The sequence below is a fragment of the Protomyctophum bolini genome (genome assembly GCF_963924005.1).
Source record: "Protomyctophum bolini genome assembly, chromosome: 2".
Lineage (NCBI taxonomy): Eukaryota > Metazoa > Chordata > Actinopteri > Myctophiformes > Myctophidae > Protomyctophum > Protomyctophum bolini.
Window position 1 is genome coordinate 28,859,539 of NC_137863.1, and position 19,294 is coordinate 28,878,832.

The 19,294-nt window shown below is 43.3% G+C and overlaps 2 protein-coding genes across 2 annotated transcripts in view; one reads left to right on the forward strand and one right to left on the reverse strand.

Moving 5' to 3' along the window:
- The window catches only part of eno1b (enolase 1b, (alpha)), a 185,590-nt gene that overhangs the window by 21,370 nt on the left and 144,926 nt on the right, over nt 1-19,294 (reverse strand). The gene's annotated exons all lie outside the window — the stretch shown is intronic.
- Nucleotides 5,683-19,294, forward strand: part of cacna2d2b (calcium channel, voltage-dependent, alpha 2/delta subunit 2b) — a gene marked incomplete at both ends in the record, with an annotated part of 34,534 nt that continues 20,922 nt past the window's right edge. Inside the window, 2 exons of the mRNA XM_080775317.1 lie at nt 5,683-5,798; nt 18,672-18,753. Coding sequence (XP_080631443.1) covers nt 5,683-5,798; nt 18,672-18,753 — 198 coding nt within the window. The remainder of the gene's footprint in view (nt 5,799-18,671; nt 18,754-19,294) is intronic.

Here is a 19,294-nt window from a genome sequence, read left to right on the forward strand (position 1 = left end):
ACTACAGTTGCTCTTAGTCTCTCGACTCGATCAAGGTGTCAGACAGACTATTACACAACAATGTGTGTCATGACACCCCCAGCCTCTAAACCAGCTTCTTACTAAGAAACAAACTTGATTTATACATTTTTGGAATATGGAATCTGACGTCCCAGCAGTGCTCCAGTACTCTGCCATACAGTAGTCCTCAAATGTGGACTTTCTCCAAGAATGGCCAATTAAAATACTACCAGTAAGACGCCTGAGGGCACGCATCTGACTATTGGTGAGTGCTGGCACTTTGGAATGGGGGGTCATATCAACATATGGAATGAATTCTGTACTGGTCATATATGGAGCGTGTCTTGAGTGTACAGGGTTTGATGAGGTCAGATCAACATATGGAACAGGTCAGCTCCATATATGGAGATCTAAAGGTGGCAGCGGGGACAGTATCTAGAGAGTACAGGGTTTTATGAGGGCCCAGGTAGGGCCGGGCCTTAGTTTCCGCGCCTGTTGAGAACTCTAGTTTTCACCAGCTGCTAGCTGCAGCTGCAGTAAGAACTTTGGGACAGCCCCGACAGGTATCAGTCAAAAGGGAGACATCGAAGAGGATGGATGGATGGGGAAGGATCAACATATTGAATGTCAGAACAGGTTCTGACATATATCCATATATGGATAGGTTTAAGAATCAACCAGAAGAAGACCAACATAATGTCAACACCCAGAGCAATAACCCAATTACAGTAGGTGACAAACCAATTCAGGCAGTCGACTCCTTCCCCTACCTCGGCAGCATTAGATAAGCAGGGCGGAACAGAGAGCGACGTCACAGCTAGAGTAGGTAAAGCTAGAGCAGCCTTCATCATCCTGAAGAACATCTGGTCCTCTAAACAAATAGCCTTGACAACCAAAGTGCGTGTGATAAAGACAGAATGCTTTCTCACTTTTCCTCTTGAGCCACACATGTTTAATTGTTTTTCATTTTCTGTTTGGCATAACCTCATTTCATACTCAGTATTCCCACCTGTCGGTATTCAGTCATTATCCAACAGTTTGCTGTATGCCGGCTAAGTTAGCAATCAGTTGATCTTGACTTCTACCGTTTTATATGCATATATTCATTTCATTTTATCATTTGGACAGAGACAATTGGTTGGTCAAACATACTTTTATTCCTTTCAAAGTCCAACAGTTTGACAACATAGTAATGATAACTCAAACACCCACTACTCACACCATCCTCATTTCCTGGTCAAAGTTTCACAAAAAAGTCACTACTGCATCCACTGCTCCTTTTATAGGTGGAGGATTCAATTGGGTTGCACCATGTTGCAGGGGTGCATGGGTCTGGTAATACATACTATTTAGTATGATTACAACGGGACGGGTTGTTTAAAACCTGGGTTGTTAATTATTTTAGGATTGACAAGTGTACTGTACATGTTTGGAAAAGTTTTCTGGGTTACATGTTCACTAGTTGTGTAAGTGAATGTTTTGGGGAAACCTGTCTCTAGACAGATGGTATGGGCCACTAGTGAGAGGCCTGAGTTGGAGTTCATGTAGTCAGTCCATGGTGAGACATGGGAGGAAGAGGGCACAATGCGGGAAGCTCTGCCCTAGGACAGTGTAGGGACTGGTAATGTCCACCCTGGATGCTTGAATTTAAGCTGGTCATTTAATTTTGTTATTTGCATTTTATTTGAAAGTTATATTTTATTTTTGTGTAAGAAATATTTTTCCTGAGGCATTTTTTTAACCTTAATTTTTAGAAACCTTTGAAATAAACCTTTGGCAACGATGGAGATCTTTTGGTATGTCATTTTTCTGTGCACCTAGCCCTCATCAAACGGACTCATTTACAGTGCGGATCTTCAATTCCAACGTCAAATCCATACTGCTCTACGGTTCAGAGACGTGGAGGAGTCAAGGACGACTAAGAGGACATTGCAAAGGATCCAGACATTTATTAACAGCTGTCTGAAGCGCATTTTCAAGATCTGGTGGCCAAACAAAAGAAATGGAGAAAAGGGAGTCAGGAACCAGTGGAGAAACAGATCCTATAAGGAGAAAGTGGGGATGGATTGGCCACACCCTGAGGAAACCGACAGCTAGTACAACGCGTCAGGCACTGACTTGGAACCCCCAGGGGAAGCGGAAGCGAGGGCGGCCTAAGAACACCTGGAGGCGGGACACTGAGGCGGAGCTGAAGAGACAGGGAATCAGCTGGGGAGAGGCGGAAAGCTGGGGACAGCCCAAAACTGCGTTAGATGGAGAAGAGTCGTTGATGGCCTATGCTCCACTGGTAAAGTAAGTAAGGGTTTGAGGTCAGATGTAGAGTTGCTGGCCAATATTGATGACATCAGGGATCTCCATATGGGCTTAATTGCGACAGCAGGTTGGATTTACTATGACATCAGGGATCTCCAGCCCTGATGTCACGTGATGTCACAGTACCTGGGCACCATATATGGGGGCTTTCCCATGTATGGGGATTTTGAGTGATGGACAAAAACGTACAATTTCATAGTAAATGGTCGCAACAATACAATACTAATGAGAAGAAATGTGCAGTACTGTGACATTTCATGAACTAACCTTCCCAGCCCCACTATCCTGTTTTTCTTTTTCTTTGCACTCCATTTGCATTAATGCACTTTTAATTAGCTTTTAAATCTGTTGCACGTTGAGATTTCTGAGAACTATATAAATCTAGCCTTTCGGAGCCAGACTTATCTGCCTTATCTGCGACTCTTTTGGCCATGGCCTCGACCTTGACCCTGAAATGAATGGCAGTTCAAGCATAAGCCAGCTTGCCCAAAAGCATTATGAATCCATAATGTATGAAGATATGGGTATTGGATAATGTACAGTGTCATTGAAACACATTGATGGAAGAGGGGGCAACACTCAGATTTGTGTGGCTGTTGGAGGGGGTAAAGGACAGTCTGATCTACAATTCCCTTTGGAGTTATGTTCTAATTAACCGTGTATGACTCCTGGGGGATTAAAAGGAAGACGGTCTGTAATTAGACTTCTCTCCCTGGGACACGACAGCAGTATTAGCACACAGGGCTGTCAGGGAGAGGACCAAAGCTGAAAGTACATCCTCGATCCCAAAGGAACAGCAATAGGTGCAGCTATCATTAGACCCAGTATCAGGCACTGTGTACACCAGTGGTTCTCATTACATTTTCATGTAAAGGACGCCCAAATTGAAATGCATTTGGCCATGGACCCCCCTTTGAAAAGTTGTGCCAGGGACCCCATAACGGAAGATTTGTCAAATGTTTCAAAAACATTGTGATCTTGTAGATTGCCTATTTTCAAATATAAAAATCACACCCGTGTTGTCAGGGATGTCGTCACTCTTACCTAGTTGTGACGTCATCCCATGCATATATAAGGCATCCACGCCAGCAACAGTCTCTGTCCGATTATTGAATATCAACGTAGTCAGTATTGAGATTCTAATTCTAAACCTGCCAGCTAAGCATTCTTAACTTGCTCCCAAAACTGAAGAACATCAAGACCACAACTATCCAACATCAAGATAACAACTCCTTGATAAGTTGTTAAGGTCAGCACTTTCCGCGCTTGCGACCAAGACCTCCTCCATCCTTACACGTGTGAAGTGAGGGGCGCTCTTATCGTACACCATCATACATCATCTAATTCCGGCCAATCACAATTTGTGCCATCACCTTCATCTTCAATGTTTATTGTTTGTGTTTACGCAATGTTTGTGTTTACACAAACACTCAAAACTGGCCATTCATTGTCAATGGCATTTAATTTGTGTTAGGACAAAGTTTGTGTCGGACCAACGCATGTTCGGGAGCGACGGGTGATTTCCGCACGTCGGACCTTTGCTAGCGCCCCTCAAAAATATAGGACTTGTTTAAACTGTTCCTCATTTTGTTGGAAACCCCATGGAACACCCCCAAGGAGCGCCAGGAGTCCACTTTGAGAACAAGTGCTGTACACTATGATTTACACAAATGTGTTCCTATGGAGTACATCTTTGGAGCCAGGTGGTAGAGGCTACGACACTGAGAACAGAGGATACAGAATCTCCTCGGCTTTAATTAACCTCAACCTTATTACACTGCATCAGGAATGTTATTATTCCTCTATCTAAGCGTGGCCCAATCAACTATATGCCCCAATGGAAGAAGGCAGAGTCAACAACTACTGTAAGTCATGGAATCTGTTATGTCATGAATGTCAATGACAAATATAAATATGGTAAAAACAGGGATGAATTGGCATAAATCAGAGTATGCCATGAGAATATATAATGCTTTTCTCATCTTGTCACATTGCAACACGTACGTTTGTAGATCTGCTATTTGAAATATTTTGGACTAATAGAAAACAAAATAAGTATGGGACATTCATGCATATATAGTGAGGATGCTTTTACTTTTGTTACTTGAAGTATATTTTGATGCCAAAGTGCCAATAGAGTCTACTGAATAGACTACCATTGTACTTTCACTCAAGTCAAATTTTAATTACATGACTATTACTTGTAACAGATGTGGTGTATTCTGTAAAGGTATACACACAGTGTAATGATAATAGAGTATTTCTACATTGTGGTACTTTCTACTTTTACTTAAAGTGGAAAATCTTAGCTCTTCCACCACTGGATAGAGGTAACCATGGTAACGACCAGAGATGATAGCCAGGCACAGGAGGGAGGTAGATAACAGCTCTCCTCCCAAATTGGCCTCAGATATAAAAAAAACAACCAGCATCATATAGGCCTATAACAGAGTCATTTTCCCACGCCAGCTTCCATTTACAAATGTACATATATTTTCTTGATTTCAGCTATGTTGATAAGATATGAAATCAGCAGGAATCGCAGTGTTGTAATTGTAAATGCATTGATTTTATAATAAATCATGCAGGCAATATATGCTTTATTTCAAATGTGAAATTTGACTATAAATCAAGTGTGGGGTTGCCAAACTATTTCCCCCCATAGGGTTCTGTGTTCTGTCATAATAAAGTTTGATAATCCCCGCTGTAACCTGTAGACTATACTAGGTTATAAAATGTCAGTCTACAGGTGAGTACACACACACACACACACACACACACGCACACACACACACACACATGCCTGTTCTAGATAGGCCTACTAACTGTGCAGTGTGCATGGAGTTGAGGCTACTTAAATTGCTACCTTGTAGGCTACGCGGGTCGGGCAGGGTGGGGGGAGGGGGCATATAGTTTAGCCTACTGTCTCAGGTGCCGCCTTGAGTTTTATATTAATCCGCCCCTGCACAAAACCACAAACTAAATAGAAACGTGCGCGTTATTTATTTGTTTATTAAAAAAAACAAGGCAAACGAAAAAAGGCTCATTTTAACGACGCGAGGCTGGTAGGCTACAGTACATAGCTACTGTTGCCTAGAGAACGTGAGCGAGCCTTTATCCATCCAGCGCTGCTGATGAGAGAGCGGTATAGTGTGGGCGCGCGAGGCTGCAGTGTCTTGGCAGGCAGCTGCATTAGTGCATCTCCTCCGACGGTTCGTGATGGTTCCACCGCGTACATGTCGATATGAAGCCGCCATGGACTCGCTAAGAAACTGAAAACTACCCCAAAACACGGACAATTGTCTTCGAGGAGGACCGATCGTTCATTAACGCATTGAAACCCGTGACTAGAATTTTTTTAATGGAAAAATGGCGATAGGCACACAGTCTTGCAGCACCGTCTGCTTGGTATCTATCCAGATTATCTTGATGTTCAGTGCATCATGGCCTGGAGCAGAGGGACTCACGTTTCCACAGCAATATACGTAAGTGGATAGATATCCCTAATTGAATACATGATGATGATGTGTGTTGCTAAAAGTGTCAACTGAACTGCAGTCAGGTTCACTTAATTGTATCAAAAAACTGTTTAACGTAGACTACTTAATACGACTGCGTTATATAATTTAATATATGTGTCTAATGCTTTAACACTATCAATGGACATATCAGTATAGGCTACAAATAATGTTCAGGCTCAGCTCAGTGTGTTTGGTTATTTCAGCTGTTATGACAGCATATGTTAATTTGTTAACCCCCCCCCTCACACACACACACACACACACACACACACACATCAAATCAACAAACTGTATATGAAATTTAATAATTGTTGTAATATTGGGATAATGTTTTTGTGGGGTTTATTTATTTTTGTCTTTGTAGGCATATTGTTTCTCTGATGTAGAAGGTGTAAAATATTATGGCTAGTCTAGGTATTTGTGAAAATAATATAGGTCCTATTGCAATCACTATTTGTAGTAAGCACTGCACAATGGTGTAGAAATGTAAAACCAAGTCTTTGACTTTGAGGAAACATCAGTGAAGTTATGGTGACATATTGTACTTTGCAAGCAGGCCAGGGTTAAGTTTCTTTCACTGATCTCTCACATTCTTAAATCTGAGTAATGTTAGTTGTTGACAATCTGAACAGAGATTGTGTTAATCTTTCTCACTTCTTGGTGAAGGCGAGTGTTTTGGCGAGGGCTTGTACCTTGTAGTATGTTCCGTGCAAAACAAGCTTTTTCAGCTTCCCTTTAATACCTGCTAAAATTTAAATGAACCTTAAAATACCTCACAAGCTCTCAAAATGAAGAAGAGATGAGGCATAGCATTGCGGGATTCGGACAAGGCAGCATACGGTACATACAGTGACACTGTAGTCCGTAGTCTGACATCACATCATGTAACATATTATCTTTTTGTCATTTTTAATTATCATGTGCTCTGTTCCTAACCTCTAACCCTTCACTCTTAAGTACAGCTGGCTCTTGACTTGAGACTAGTCACAATTATATGCCCCCACCTCCAGGCGCTGCAATCCGGCTGCACTGAGGAGGAGGAGGAGGGGGCTTGCCAGATGGCACAGTGGGACACTCTAGGACAGGGCAAGGGATTTCTGGCCAATCACAGCTGGAAATACTAGGTTTATTTACCAATAGAGGAAGGTCTATATATCGTGTGTGTGTGTGTGTGTGTGTGTGTGTGTGTGTGGGTGGGTGGGGGTGGGTGGGTGGGTGGGTGGGTGTGTGGGTGGGTGTGTGTGGGTGTTGTGATGAATTGGGTTATTGCATGCATAAGGCGGTATTATAGCAGCTTTCTCTTCTCCATTTGTCTTTCTGCTGAGTTTTTCTAAACTGCCCTCGGTCTCTTCATGTAAGCTAAACGAAGCAGAATCGCTACACTGAAGAGCAGCATCTTACTCCAATTAAGAATTAATACTGCAGCAGTCAAGATTTATTCTCCATCTCCCTCCCTTACTTACGCCCTCTTCCCTCCCTCTCCCTGCCTCTCTCTCTCTTAATCTCTCTCTCCTCCCCTCCCCTTTCCCACTGTTTGCTCCATTCACTCCATCTTCACTTCCTGCTGCTCTTCCCTCTCACCCTCTCGCTCCCATCTCTGTAAGTGAATAATATGGGTCACAGCATGTAATGCCTCTCGCTCTCGTGTCGCAGGTGTGTGTTGGTATACAGGCAGGTAACACGTAAGTATGGAGCTGAACTGCTTCATCACTGTGCCTGCTGAGATATAGTTTTCTGATGTCCCACAGATAATACAGTATATGAAGTATGCCCGGTGCTCTATTCTCTAAAAACGTCACAACTGTGCTTCAGCTGCGCTGAGTCACGTGGCTGAAATGCAGAGGCGGAAAGTTCTTATAACGGCAGGGGGTTCAAGCACCCCCCCCCCCCCCCCCCCAGCGGTGGAAAAAAAACGAGTTTTGTTTTTTCGAACAAAAGCCACCTTATTAGCATTTGAATGCGGCATGCGCGGCGGCCCAACACCTATCTTGTAAAGGTATGTCACTTGTGACTACGTGTATGACAACATGACCACTGGGGAGGGGACATTTCAGTGGACAGTCAGTGGGTGCATAATTTACTGCAGTGCATATAGATATATTTTGCCAAAATGCAGTGGGTTCAGTCGCGCCTTTGCCAAAATGCCAGGGGGTTCAATCGCGCCTCTGAACCCACGGAGTTTCCGCCACTGCTGAAATGGCACTGTAGTTCTGTGGGCTCATGTCATGTAACAATTAACCCTGTTAAGCCCTGGGGTTGACACTAACGATTGCACGGCTGCCTGTGGCAAGTTGAATATCACTCAACAGACCTGCGTACCACCTGTTTGGAATTTGCACATAATGAGGCAGCAGGAGGTTGATTTACTAAAAACGAGTGCTTCCAAACTTAGAAAGAAATTCACCTGCAAGGAATGTCTTGACAGGAAGTAGCTCATAACAAGTCTACAGTGGATTTTTATGGGGGAAAAAACAGATAGAGGATAATTCAAGCTTTTCGCAGCTGCAATGTTGGTGAGTTTGACATTGTTTAATTCAATCAGATTGGACTTTTCTGTTTGGATGAATGAGCTGTCAATGGGTAAATGCATCTAGTTAGCACCATGCTGGCAAGATGGTCATGTTCTGCATAAGGCCAATAGCAGGGCTGTGAGGCAAGTCTCACTACATTTCTCAATTCTCATCTTGGATATTTTTGTGGTAGATCCTGCTTTTCTGTCCATGGCAAATACTTTCAAGGAATTATGAGGAGAAATAAAAAACACGGTATGTGCATTGCTTTGTGTAAGTGTACTACTGTACATGTTGACAAAACACTGCTGTAGCATAAAAGCTCTTCCGAGTGTAATTTAATGTAAATCTGATAGATTTAGCTCTGTTACAGTTCTATCTACAGTTACAGAGTTATTTGGTAGAATATGATTAGGGCTCTGGTATGGTTGCTGCTGCCACCCCACCTCTACAAAAACACTGCACAACCTTTTATAGAGTGCTCTGTGGTTGTTGTTTTTCTAATGCTGCCACTTTGAGGAATTTCTTGAGGACAATTTATCACAACGTTCTCCACATGATACGGTATATCTTTTACAACACCATTCAGTCAAAGTTGAGTTGGGACATAGAATTAAACGGCAGATGTTGTCATAGATACTAAAACTAATCCCACACAGTGTTGTGTTTTGCTGCACCTCATCTTCGTCTCAGTTCTTTCCATTGGGGCCTGAAAGTGTTTTTCTCCACCGAAAATAGACACAAAAGAGAATGTAGACAATTGGGCACATCATCACATGGCAGTATGTAATTCGGAAGTGAAAATGCATCTTGCTATTTGCCTATTAGCTTTTATTTTTCTGTCCCCTGTTTATTTGTTGTCGCCGCTGCAGTAAAGATTATTTATTTTCATGTATACAGCCAGGACTTGGGCCCCCATCAAACAAAATGTTTGGTCAAACCATATGGGCTTCCATTGGAAATGTATTAGACACAGAGTCACAGACACAAGACAAACGCAAGACAGGTGTCTTGAATTTGTGAATGCAGCCCAGTAAGGGTATATGTCGACTCCACCCGCTCACCTCCGCCCCACCCCCTCCTGGTGCTGCGGCCATCTTGGAAACTAAACGCAATATAAACAATGGGAGAAGGGTGGGGCCGAGAAAGGTAACTTCTAAAAAAAAGTTAATCAGGCTCTATTCACAAAGAAAAGCAGTCTATTTACCAACTCATTAAAAAACGGACGCATTAAACACGGTATCAATTTAACAGCGTTTACAGGTCCATTTTACACTTTCAGAGTTAAATTGAGATGCCACAGCACCAAGACATAAGAGAAGTTTTTACGGCTCTAGCAGTGATTCTCAACCCGTTTCATTTCTAGGACCCCCAGTTTGACATGCATTAGTCTACGGACCCCCATTTAATGGCATTACTATCTCTGGGACCCTCAATTTATATTGTAAAATCAATGTTAATTTAACTCTGAGAGTGCAGGTCCGTTTGGTTCCATTTGTACACTCTCAGAGTTACAAACCCATAAGGGTCCAAACTATCATTTAGCTGGGGATCCCCTGGAACTCCCTCAAGGACCCCTGGGGGTCCCCGGACCCCACATTGGGAACGACTGCAATAAAGCATACTGGAGCTTCGGCGTGTGAGATTCAGGGGGTCCTGTTCAAAACCATAGCAGAATAACCTTCAGATTGAAATCATGTTATTTTGACACTGACACTGTGTTTCTATAAATGTCAGACGCAAGCTGCTGTTATGTTGTTTGTTTCTTCTCACAACAGGTCTGAAGCGTTTTATGTTGACAAAGAATCTCGAGATAAGATTCATTGTACTCTGATCCACTGATTCTCATAGTGAGGTCCGAGGACTCCCAGGGGTCCTTGAGGGGGTTCCAGTGAATCTCCAGCCAAATGACTATATTCACTCTGAGAGTGTACAAGTCGAACCAAATGGACCCATAACACCTCATCTGCACAGGCAAAGCGGCGATATCGTGCGAAAAACTGTCCTGATATCTAACGTCACAAACACACACACACAAGGACAAACACTTTCATTGCGCTTTCAAACGCAATGAAATGAAAATATGTTGTTCCAGGGACCCCCCAGAAGCAAAGATTTTTCAAGAATTGCATTAGATATGCAAGCTTAGGGTTAGGGTTAGCTCATGAGCTTGTAGATCTGCACATTTTTCAATAGCTAAAGTATAACATAATGCTTAAAACACCAAAAGGGGTTCCCGTCCTGAATGCTTTAACATAGAGCGAAAACAGAAGAGACACAAGTATAGAGCCCAGGGGGACTCTGCTCAACAAAACATTAGGGGTTTTTAAGTGGTTAGCAAGCATAGTGCTGATAGCCAGATGTTGTCACTCTCCTTGGCATATTTAGTGTCATGAGCACCACAACAGCAACAATAAAATTCAACTAGCGAGTATGTTTCTCTTCATTTGTTATGGTGTCAGTGACAGTATTGATTGTGTGACATTGTCTCTAGTCACAAAGATTGAATGTCAGGTTTTGCTTATGGTGCCTGTTAAGTATTCCAAGCAATGTTGGCAGCTGGTTTGTAGCCCAATATAACACAAATTATTTTTGAAAGAATATACATATTTAAAATATTTTCCTCAGAACGAAAATACATAGCTTGGATGCACCTGGGACGTATCCTCAATGATGTATCCCAAGGTCATCAGGGTTTCGGGTCTTGCGAACATCATACCCATCACTCGGGTGACCCAGCCGGGGTGATCAAGTCCCGACTTACGTCCCAGTAGCTACCCTCGATCAGACCCACTGTAAGGGCCAAAATGACCACTGATGTCGAACACATTTATGTAACCTGGGGGTGGCGCTGTTGTTACTTAAGCGTCAAGTTCACAGTCACAGTGAGGGAAGGATTGACCCGGAAGGGCAAACGGCTTTGACCGCAGGTATGTCAGCACTATGAAATGGTTGGAGCGAAATGTTTGTCTGTTTCTGTCTGAACCATCCATTGTCTGTAAATATGTCTAATTATGGTTTATCTTTAACACCGCAGATCTGATGCTGTGCACAACACTGTACATGGTGAAATAAATACATAAAAGCCAATGGAGAGAGCTGCCTGTGTGTATGTTATTGGGGCTGACACACAGGAGTAAACAACACAGCATTATGATGGCGCGTCAGTCAGGTCCAGCGACGGGATCAATCCCATGAGAGATCCGAGGCTCTCACATTAGTCAAAGCCAATGCACCAGTTGGACTTTTTGATTGTTTGTAAACTTCGAGACGAGCCAGAGGACGCGCGAGGGGAGCTTCTGTTGCTGTCGGAGTTGAAGAGGATTCCGCGGTTTTGTTGTTACGCCGAGGGAACACGTCTGTCTGCAGCCGTAACGAGGGGCTACAGCGCTGATCCGAGGCTGGCTGTGGAGCTGGAGCACTGGAGCACTTTCTTACCGCAAGGCACCCACCGTAAGGAAGGAAGGAGGTATGTGTCGCTACACGAAAATGACCATTTTAGATTGTGCGCACACATTATAGCCGTAAACGTAAAGAGCGTAAATCCATGGTTGCCGAATTGCGTTGACATTATTGACTTTTATTGTTGCCTGACTGTACACGTACATTTGCACTGACACTGACTTTATTTTTGTGCAAATTACGAACTCGTTTGACTCACTGACTATTTATTCATGAGGAAACACAGTGTGGCGTCGGGCGTTGCCCAGGAGACGGGCTTACGCTCCACTCAGTCCACTGTTAGCTGTGACGTCACGTCACAGAAACGAGTGGTAAAGATGACTGCAAAGGCTATCGCAGAAAAATGCGACAGGTTGCAAGCGGGAAGAAAGCGCAAACTTAATATAGCAGGTAACATGAGAAATGATTTGCAAGGTTTCATGGTCAATAATGAAAAAACTAATGTACAAAATGCTCTTACAGAATTGCTCCAGGTGTGTAATGAGGCAAAATACATGCATGTCAGTCTGCTGGGTTATATGCCGCATGATGAAAGGGAGAAACAAGAGACATGGTTTAAAGCAAAAATGTTGGCAAACAATGAGTCTGTTTCTAATGCAAATCTTTGGATTGAAAATAATGATGATGGTAATGATGATGAAACTGATTTTGGTTATACAAATGAAAATTGTACTACTGAAGGTAATTTAAATGAAAATGCTTTTACAACAACTGAAGGTGGTGTTTGTATAATTGATGATGGTATTAGTCCTGATGACAGTGTTTCAAACATTGCAAGTAGATGCTCAAAGGGTGGTGGTCAAAGTGGCAGATCACGTACATCCTCTGCAAAGAGTGGTCAAAGTGGCAGATCAAGTACAGCCTCTGCCAAGATTGTAGCAGACTCAGATAGAGCTGCTCTTGTCGTCCGTGCTGCAACATTAAAGAAAAAACATGCCTTGGAGGATGAGGAACAAGAGCTAAGGAGGAGAAGAGAGGAGGAGGAACAAATGCTAAAGAGGAAAAACGAGGAGGATGAACAAAGGCTAAGGAGGAAAAGAGAACAACTCGACTTGGATGCGCAATTAGCGGAAAATACTGCAAGGCTGAATGTATTGCACGCAGCCTCTGACATTAAAAGCTCATCTCATGCAAGTTCAAATGCTATGAATTCATATTTGAAAAAGGAAACGAGGAAAAAAGAAATGGTCAAGGCACTAAATCCCATGGCAAAACTATATCAGCCTGGAAACGCTATGCCACAAAACAAACAAATGTAACACACCAGTCAATACCACCAAACAGACCACCAAAGGAACATAGCCAATATAACACTGTTGCAACTCGTCATTCAAACCGCATGCACAATGGACATCAGGAAAGCAACATTGGAGCACAACAGCATGTACAAAATCAATCCACAACTGTAAATGAGGAAAGGCAATCAATAAATCACGATCAACCTGCAACCCTACTCTCAATCATGGAGAAACAAAATGAAATAACTACAGCTTTGGTTCAGCAGCAACGGTCAAGTTCTCTACCACCAAGAGACATTCCCATATTTCAAGGCGACCCTCTCCATTATAGGGCATTCATTAAATCCTTTGAGCAAGGAGTAGAGGAAAAGGCTACAGATGGTGATGCTTTATACTATTTAGAGCAATTTACAAGAGGACAGCCACAAGATTTGGTGCGAAGTTGCCAGCATATGGCCCCTGAGTGTGGCTATGCAGTAGCAAAGGGTCTGCTACAAGAACACTTTGGAAATCCATATAAAATAGCAAATGCATACATGCAAAAGGCCTTATCATGGCAAACAATAAAATCTGAGGACGTTACTGCACTCCAAACATACTCATTATTCTTGCGGGGATGCTGTAATGTGATGGAGGAGCTTCAGTCAATGCAGGAATTGGACATGCCCGTCAATATGAGAGCCATTGTAGCAAAATTGCCATATTATATGAGGGTGCAATGGAGGACTACAGCTCATGACATCATGGAAAGCAATCAGGAAAGAGCTCACTTTTGGGATCTTGTCAATTTTGTGGAACGACACGTCAGTATTCTTTCTGACCCACTGTTCGGTGACATGACAGGATCCAACATCTGGTGTGGTGGGCACAAAGGCTGTGACAAGGTTTGCATACCCAGCCAATGGAATGAGAGGAAATATTGTCGCCACCACAATTACATCGATGGACTTGCCTGGTAGAGGAGAAGCTGTCAAAGACGCTATATGCTTATGCTGTGCTGACAGTCACTCATTGGAGGAGTGTAAACAGCTGGAAGAAAAGACACATCAGGAAAAAATACAGTTTCTGAAGGAAAGGGGGCTTTGTTTTGCATGCTTATGTGCTGGCCACCTGAGCCGTAGTTGTGGACAGCGCTTGATGTGCAAAGTCTGTGGACGAAGTCACCCCACTGTGCTTCACATCAATAGGGAAGCTTCAGAACAGTTAGAGGAGCCATCCAATGATCAACCAACGGCATCGCAAACATGTGGTCATACAGGGGCCGGTAAGGGCCGGTGTGTGTTGTCCATTCTACCTGTCCGAGTGAAAGCAGCTCAAGGAAATTACATCATAGAAACATATGCCTTCTTAGACCCTGGTAGCTCAGCTACATTCTGCTCTGAAGATCTAATGCAGAAGTTAAACATCACAGGTGGAAGAACCAACTTCGTGTTGAGCACCATGGGCCAAGAGGCAGTTGTTCCAGCTTACTCCTTGAATGGTTTGGAGGTATCTGAGTTGGACAGTAATAACTTTTATGCTTTGCCAGAAGTTCTCACACAGAGGAAAATGCCAGTCACCGCTGAGAACATGGCAACACCTGAGGAACTGGCTGAATGGCCGCATTTGTCCAACGTCCACATCCCATGCTTAAAGGCAAATGTTGACTTGCTGATTGGAACCAATGCTCCCAGGATATTGGAACCTTGGGAGGTCATCAAAGGTCACGGGAATGGCCCATATGCTCTAAGGACAGTGCTGGGATGGGTCGTTAATGGTCCACTGAATGGAAATAGTTGTGGAGTTGTGGAGGCAGAGCGTTCAGCTGCTATGGTGAACAGGATCTCCGTGTGCAGATTAGAAGAAAGGATGACTGTGGAAGGTTCAGCAGTGCTCAAGGAGGAGAGGTGCTGTTTGGAATTGCCCGTTCAGAATGAGGATTCCTGTCTGTGGCTAGGCAAAAGATCCCGGGCTTGAGGAAAGGGTTCAACAAAGGCTGGCACCAGGAGTTACCTGACTCTGTCACTGTAGACTCACCAAAGGAGCAGGAAAAGAAAGTGGCATGGCTGAAGGAGGAGGAGTGGTCCAAAACAGTGCTGGAGATCTATTTGGACTCGAATGACCAGGATGTGAGAAAAGAGGACACAGTAAAAAATATCAATGTGTGTGACATGTACACTCCTACTTACCAGGGCATCGCCTGCTGCTCAGATTCGGAGAAACCGAAGACGGATGTGGCCTGGGTACTCAGGTTGAAGGTCAAGGGGATGGAGAAGAGCCGTTTTAAGATAGAGATCCCATTTGCTGGAAAGGATACCCACATGAGCACTTGTACTTGCTTTAAGAGAGGCGGAAGTGAAACCAGAGGAAAGGGAGATTGGCAGCTGAAGGTCATCATTGACTCTTTGGCCCTTCATGGGTTCTGGACATTTGACGGGGTCAGGAGGTCATTCCAGGCAAACAAGGTCTGGGACATTCCTTAAAATGGAGGACTAAATATAGCACCATTGAAAGGCCAGTGACAAAATGGTGTTTAGTTCATGAAACATAACTTATTGTTTTGTTTTGGTTGTTTTGAATTGTTACGGCTGCCTTAACAATTAGGGGCCGGTGTGTAAGGGCCAAAATGACCACTGATGTCGAACACATTTATGTAACCTGGGGGTGGCGCTGTTGTTACTTAAGCGTCAAGTTCACAGTCACGGTGAGGGAAGGATTGACCCGGAAGGGCAAACGGCTTTGACCGCAGGTATGTCAGCACTATGAAATGGTTGGAGCGAAATGTTTGTCTGTTTCTGTCTGAACCATCCATTGTCTGTAAATATGTCTAATTATGGTTTATCTTTAACACCGCAGATCTGATGCTGTGCACAACACTGTACATGGTGAAATAAATACATAAAAGCCAATGGAGAGAGCTGCCTGTGTGTATGTTATTGGGGCTGACACACAGGAGTAAACAACACAGCATTATGATGGCGCGTCAGTCAGGTCCAGCGACGGGATCAATCCCATGAGAGATCCGAGGCTCTCACACCCACTATGGAAAGACCAGGGCCACACAATCCGTTGTATCCACTCCGGGAACTACTCTGCCGGGACTGGGAGGTACAATTCTGGCATGTGGAGGGACTAGGCTCTGTGGCCCTCCTACGTCTCACCAGGTCCACTCCTGCTCTCACCAGGAGTACCGCCAGGACCTATGCGTTGCACCAGACTCCCAGCACCAGACACTTCATTCAGGAGTGGTGGTTCCTTGAGCCGCAATGGTTCTGCAGTCTCCACCTGGGCAACAGTGGTACTGAACGCTCCGATTGCGGCTCGAATGGCCCTCCTAAAGGCCTCATGCGGGCTGGGGTGCTAACCCATACTGCTCCCGGGGTGCCGTCTACATTCCGGCTGTCACCCGTCTATCCGGTGGTCACCAGACTATACCTGGTTGTCACATAGGCCCTCATTTATCAATTGAGTGTAAAATCTGCCACAGATTCGAGTGTAGGTTTCGTAGTACACCCACGTCGCCACGGCATTTATAAAGTGATCGCAAACAGCTGATCCTTCCTTAATTTCGTTCCGACGTTAATAAATGTGACGGCTGAAATCTGGCACGCCCTATGAAATCAAGCCTCGCCCTCGTTTTTGCGACAACGGCAATACGTTTTTGAAACCATGGTTACAGGAAGACACTGTTTAAATGGCTTAAGCATGACTTGCAGCATTGTTTTTAATTGCGTGATTTTAATAAGCTTGCACACTTGGAAATATGATAATATCCTACCAATTTCATATATGACATGCTTTTACAAAATATATTTTTTTCACATGTAGGCTATTATTAGTTTTATACATTTTAGGAGTGAAAACATAGGTTTAGATGCCTGTGACAGCCTCTCAGCTGGTCAAACAATGCTGCTCCGCTGTTCTACGACATAAAAACAGGTGAGGACAAAACGTACGACAGCTCCCGACCAGACGTGAGTTTTGAACTTTGTCAAGTTCAATTTCAAGCTTTGGCGGAAATGTTAAATGTCGGTAATTTCGGCGTGCACCCATATTTAGGCGTACGCGCGGTTGATAAATGAGGGCCATAGTCTATTCCTATTAGTCACTATAAATAGAATACCTGAGAACGAAAATACATCGCTTGGATGCACCTGGGACGTATCCTCAGGGATGTATCCTAAGGGGGATACGTCACAGGATACATCATAATCTTCACACAGTCAATTCCTGAACCTTTATTCACTCTTACAGGTCCTGACAAGTCATTATTGGTCAATGTTTACACTCTCAGTGTATTTATCTAACATTATTCAGTTATAGTTATCAGTTGTTTTCTTTTTATGTCTGTTACTGTGGTGTCTTAACTGAGGGAACTCCTTTTGGTGTTTTACCCCTTCTGGACGGTAACCCCTTTTGGAGTTCTTGTTGCTATGTACAGTATATTATCAGCATAAGATTTTTGTAATTTTTGAATTAATATACTTTTTTAAATAGAAAACTAAACTAAAAGTATTTAGAAGGCATATTTAGAATTGGCCTTAGTCCTAAAATGGGTTAATTAAACCTAATTTAATCTCAAATACATGTTTCTTTCGCTGATGCAGTTGGTTAACAGAATCAACCCAGCTTGGTGCTTACAGTAATGTTCCATTATTGTTTACATTCAATGTGGTGTCATGATAAGGAGGTGCATATGTGCTCATTAAAGCATCATTGCTCTTGGCTCGCTGAAACAACTGACAACAGACTACAGGCTCATTTATTGTGAACACTAACGTGGTGCATTAACTCTACATTGTGGTTTTCAGTGTTGTTTAGATTCTACTCACTGGCACTATATAGCTCTCAGGTCTGGTGTTTGTCCTCTCGTTTTCAAATAGATTTTTTATACAATGGGAAAACTCTGGGATTCCCTTCTCGCATACCAGTGGCACTGTCCCGGTCCGCGTACCGGTGGTTGGGAACCTCTGGTTTAGAAGTAGCATTATTAGGAGGAGGGAAGAAAGGAGGAGACCAAATACATGGGGGGACACCATGCAGTCAATGAAGTATACAGTGGTTAAATCCACCCTTTTTTGTTGCAACCATAGACTGTAAAATGTGGACAAAGCGTTCTCCGGGTCTGATATGGAAGTAAGATGAAGCCTGTCAGTCTTTGAATTGTAAATCGCCATCTTTCTAGATCCGTTTGGGCCCAGCTGGCCATTGGCTGGCCCAGACAACGAGGCGGAACTTCCCCCCTTCTTCTTCGTTGGTTTTTATTTTGACTCGAGCGGGGGGTGGATCCCGATCATAGACTGTAAAGGAAGACACGCCCCTCAGAACATACTCGACTTTAATAAATCGGACCATAATTATGACATGAGAAATGAGACTTTAAACTAGTGACTGGAAGCAGAAAGTATTCATAACCATGTTTATTAAGGTAATACAGTTTAGGTGAAGTTGAGCCTAAATACATGGATCTCTATGGAGCTATGGGGTTTTTTGGGCCCAATGACAGCGCCACAACAGGCCATTATATGAACTTTCAGGAAGTCAGGATTTCCTACTGGCTTCAGACACTATTGGCTTCACTGCCCTTCTGGTTGCAGCACTAGTCTGTTCCTGTTGTCTGAGTATGCTTCTCTAATGTGTATCTACAGGATAATGCACTGGGCTAGGCGTATTGAGCAGGAGATTGACAGAGTCTTTCAACACATCAGTGGAGCTCAGCAGCTGAAGGGGGTGAGTCTGTTGCTCTCTGTTTATGCCTATTATTACAGTATTATGTCATGTTTATCATTGTGCTGCTTCAACAAGTCACACTAAAACACTATAAACAGAAAGGTTAGTGAGGAAATCAAATTAACTGCAGTCTGTCTCATGTGAAGCTTCTCTTTTTGTTCCATGCCATGGTTTTGTTTATTAATCTGATGTTCTCACCACAGGGCTTCTATATTACTCAAACCACTTGAATGGTCTTCATACAGATGAAAAATTGATTTCTATTAATAGTATTCAGAGTGGAGCTGGTAACAATTTAAATTAAATCCAGTTCATAACAGTACCGTAATTATTTCATAGCAGACACATAATAACCTGCCTCTACCCATGTATTGGTTGTTAAAAGTTGTTTATTTCATAAATAATGTTCTATGTGATGCAGCAGTAATGTAACAGTGTTTCAAAAGTTACATTTCAAAATAAATGTACACACACGGCACACACATGCTGATATCCAAACTTGAAATGAGCTGCAGGGGGCATCTTTGTGTTGAGTGGGGGT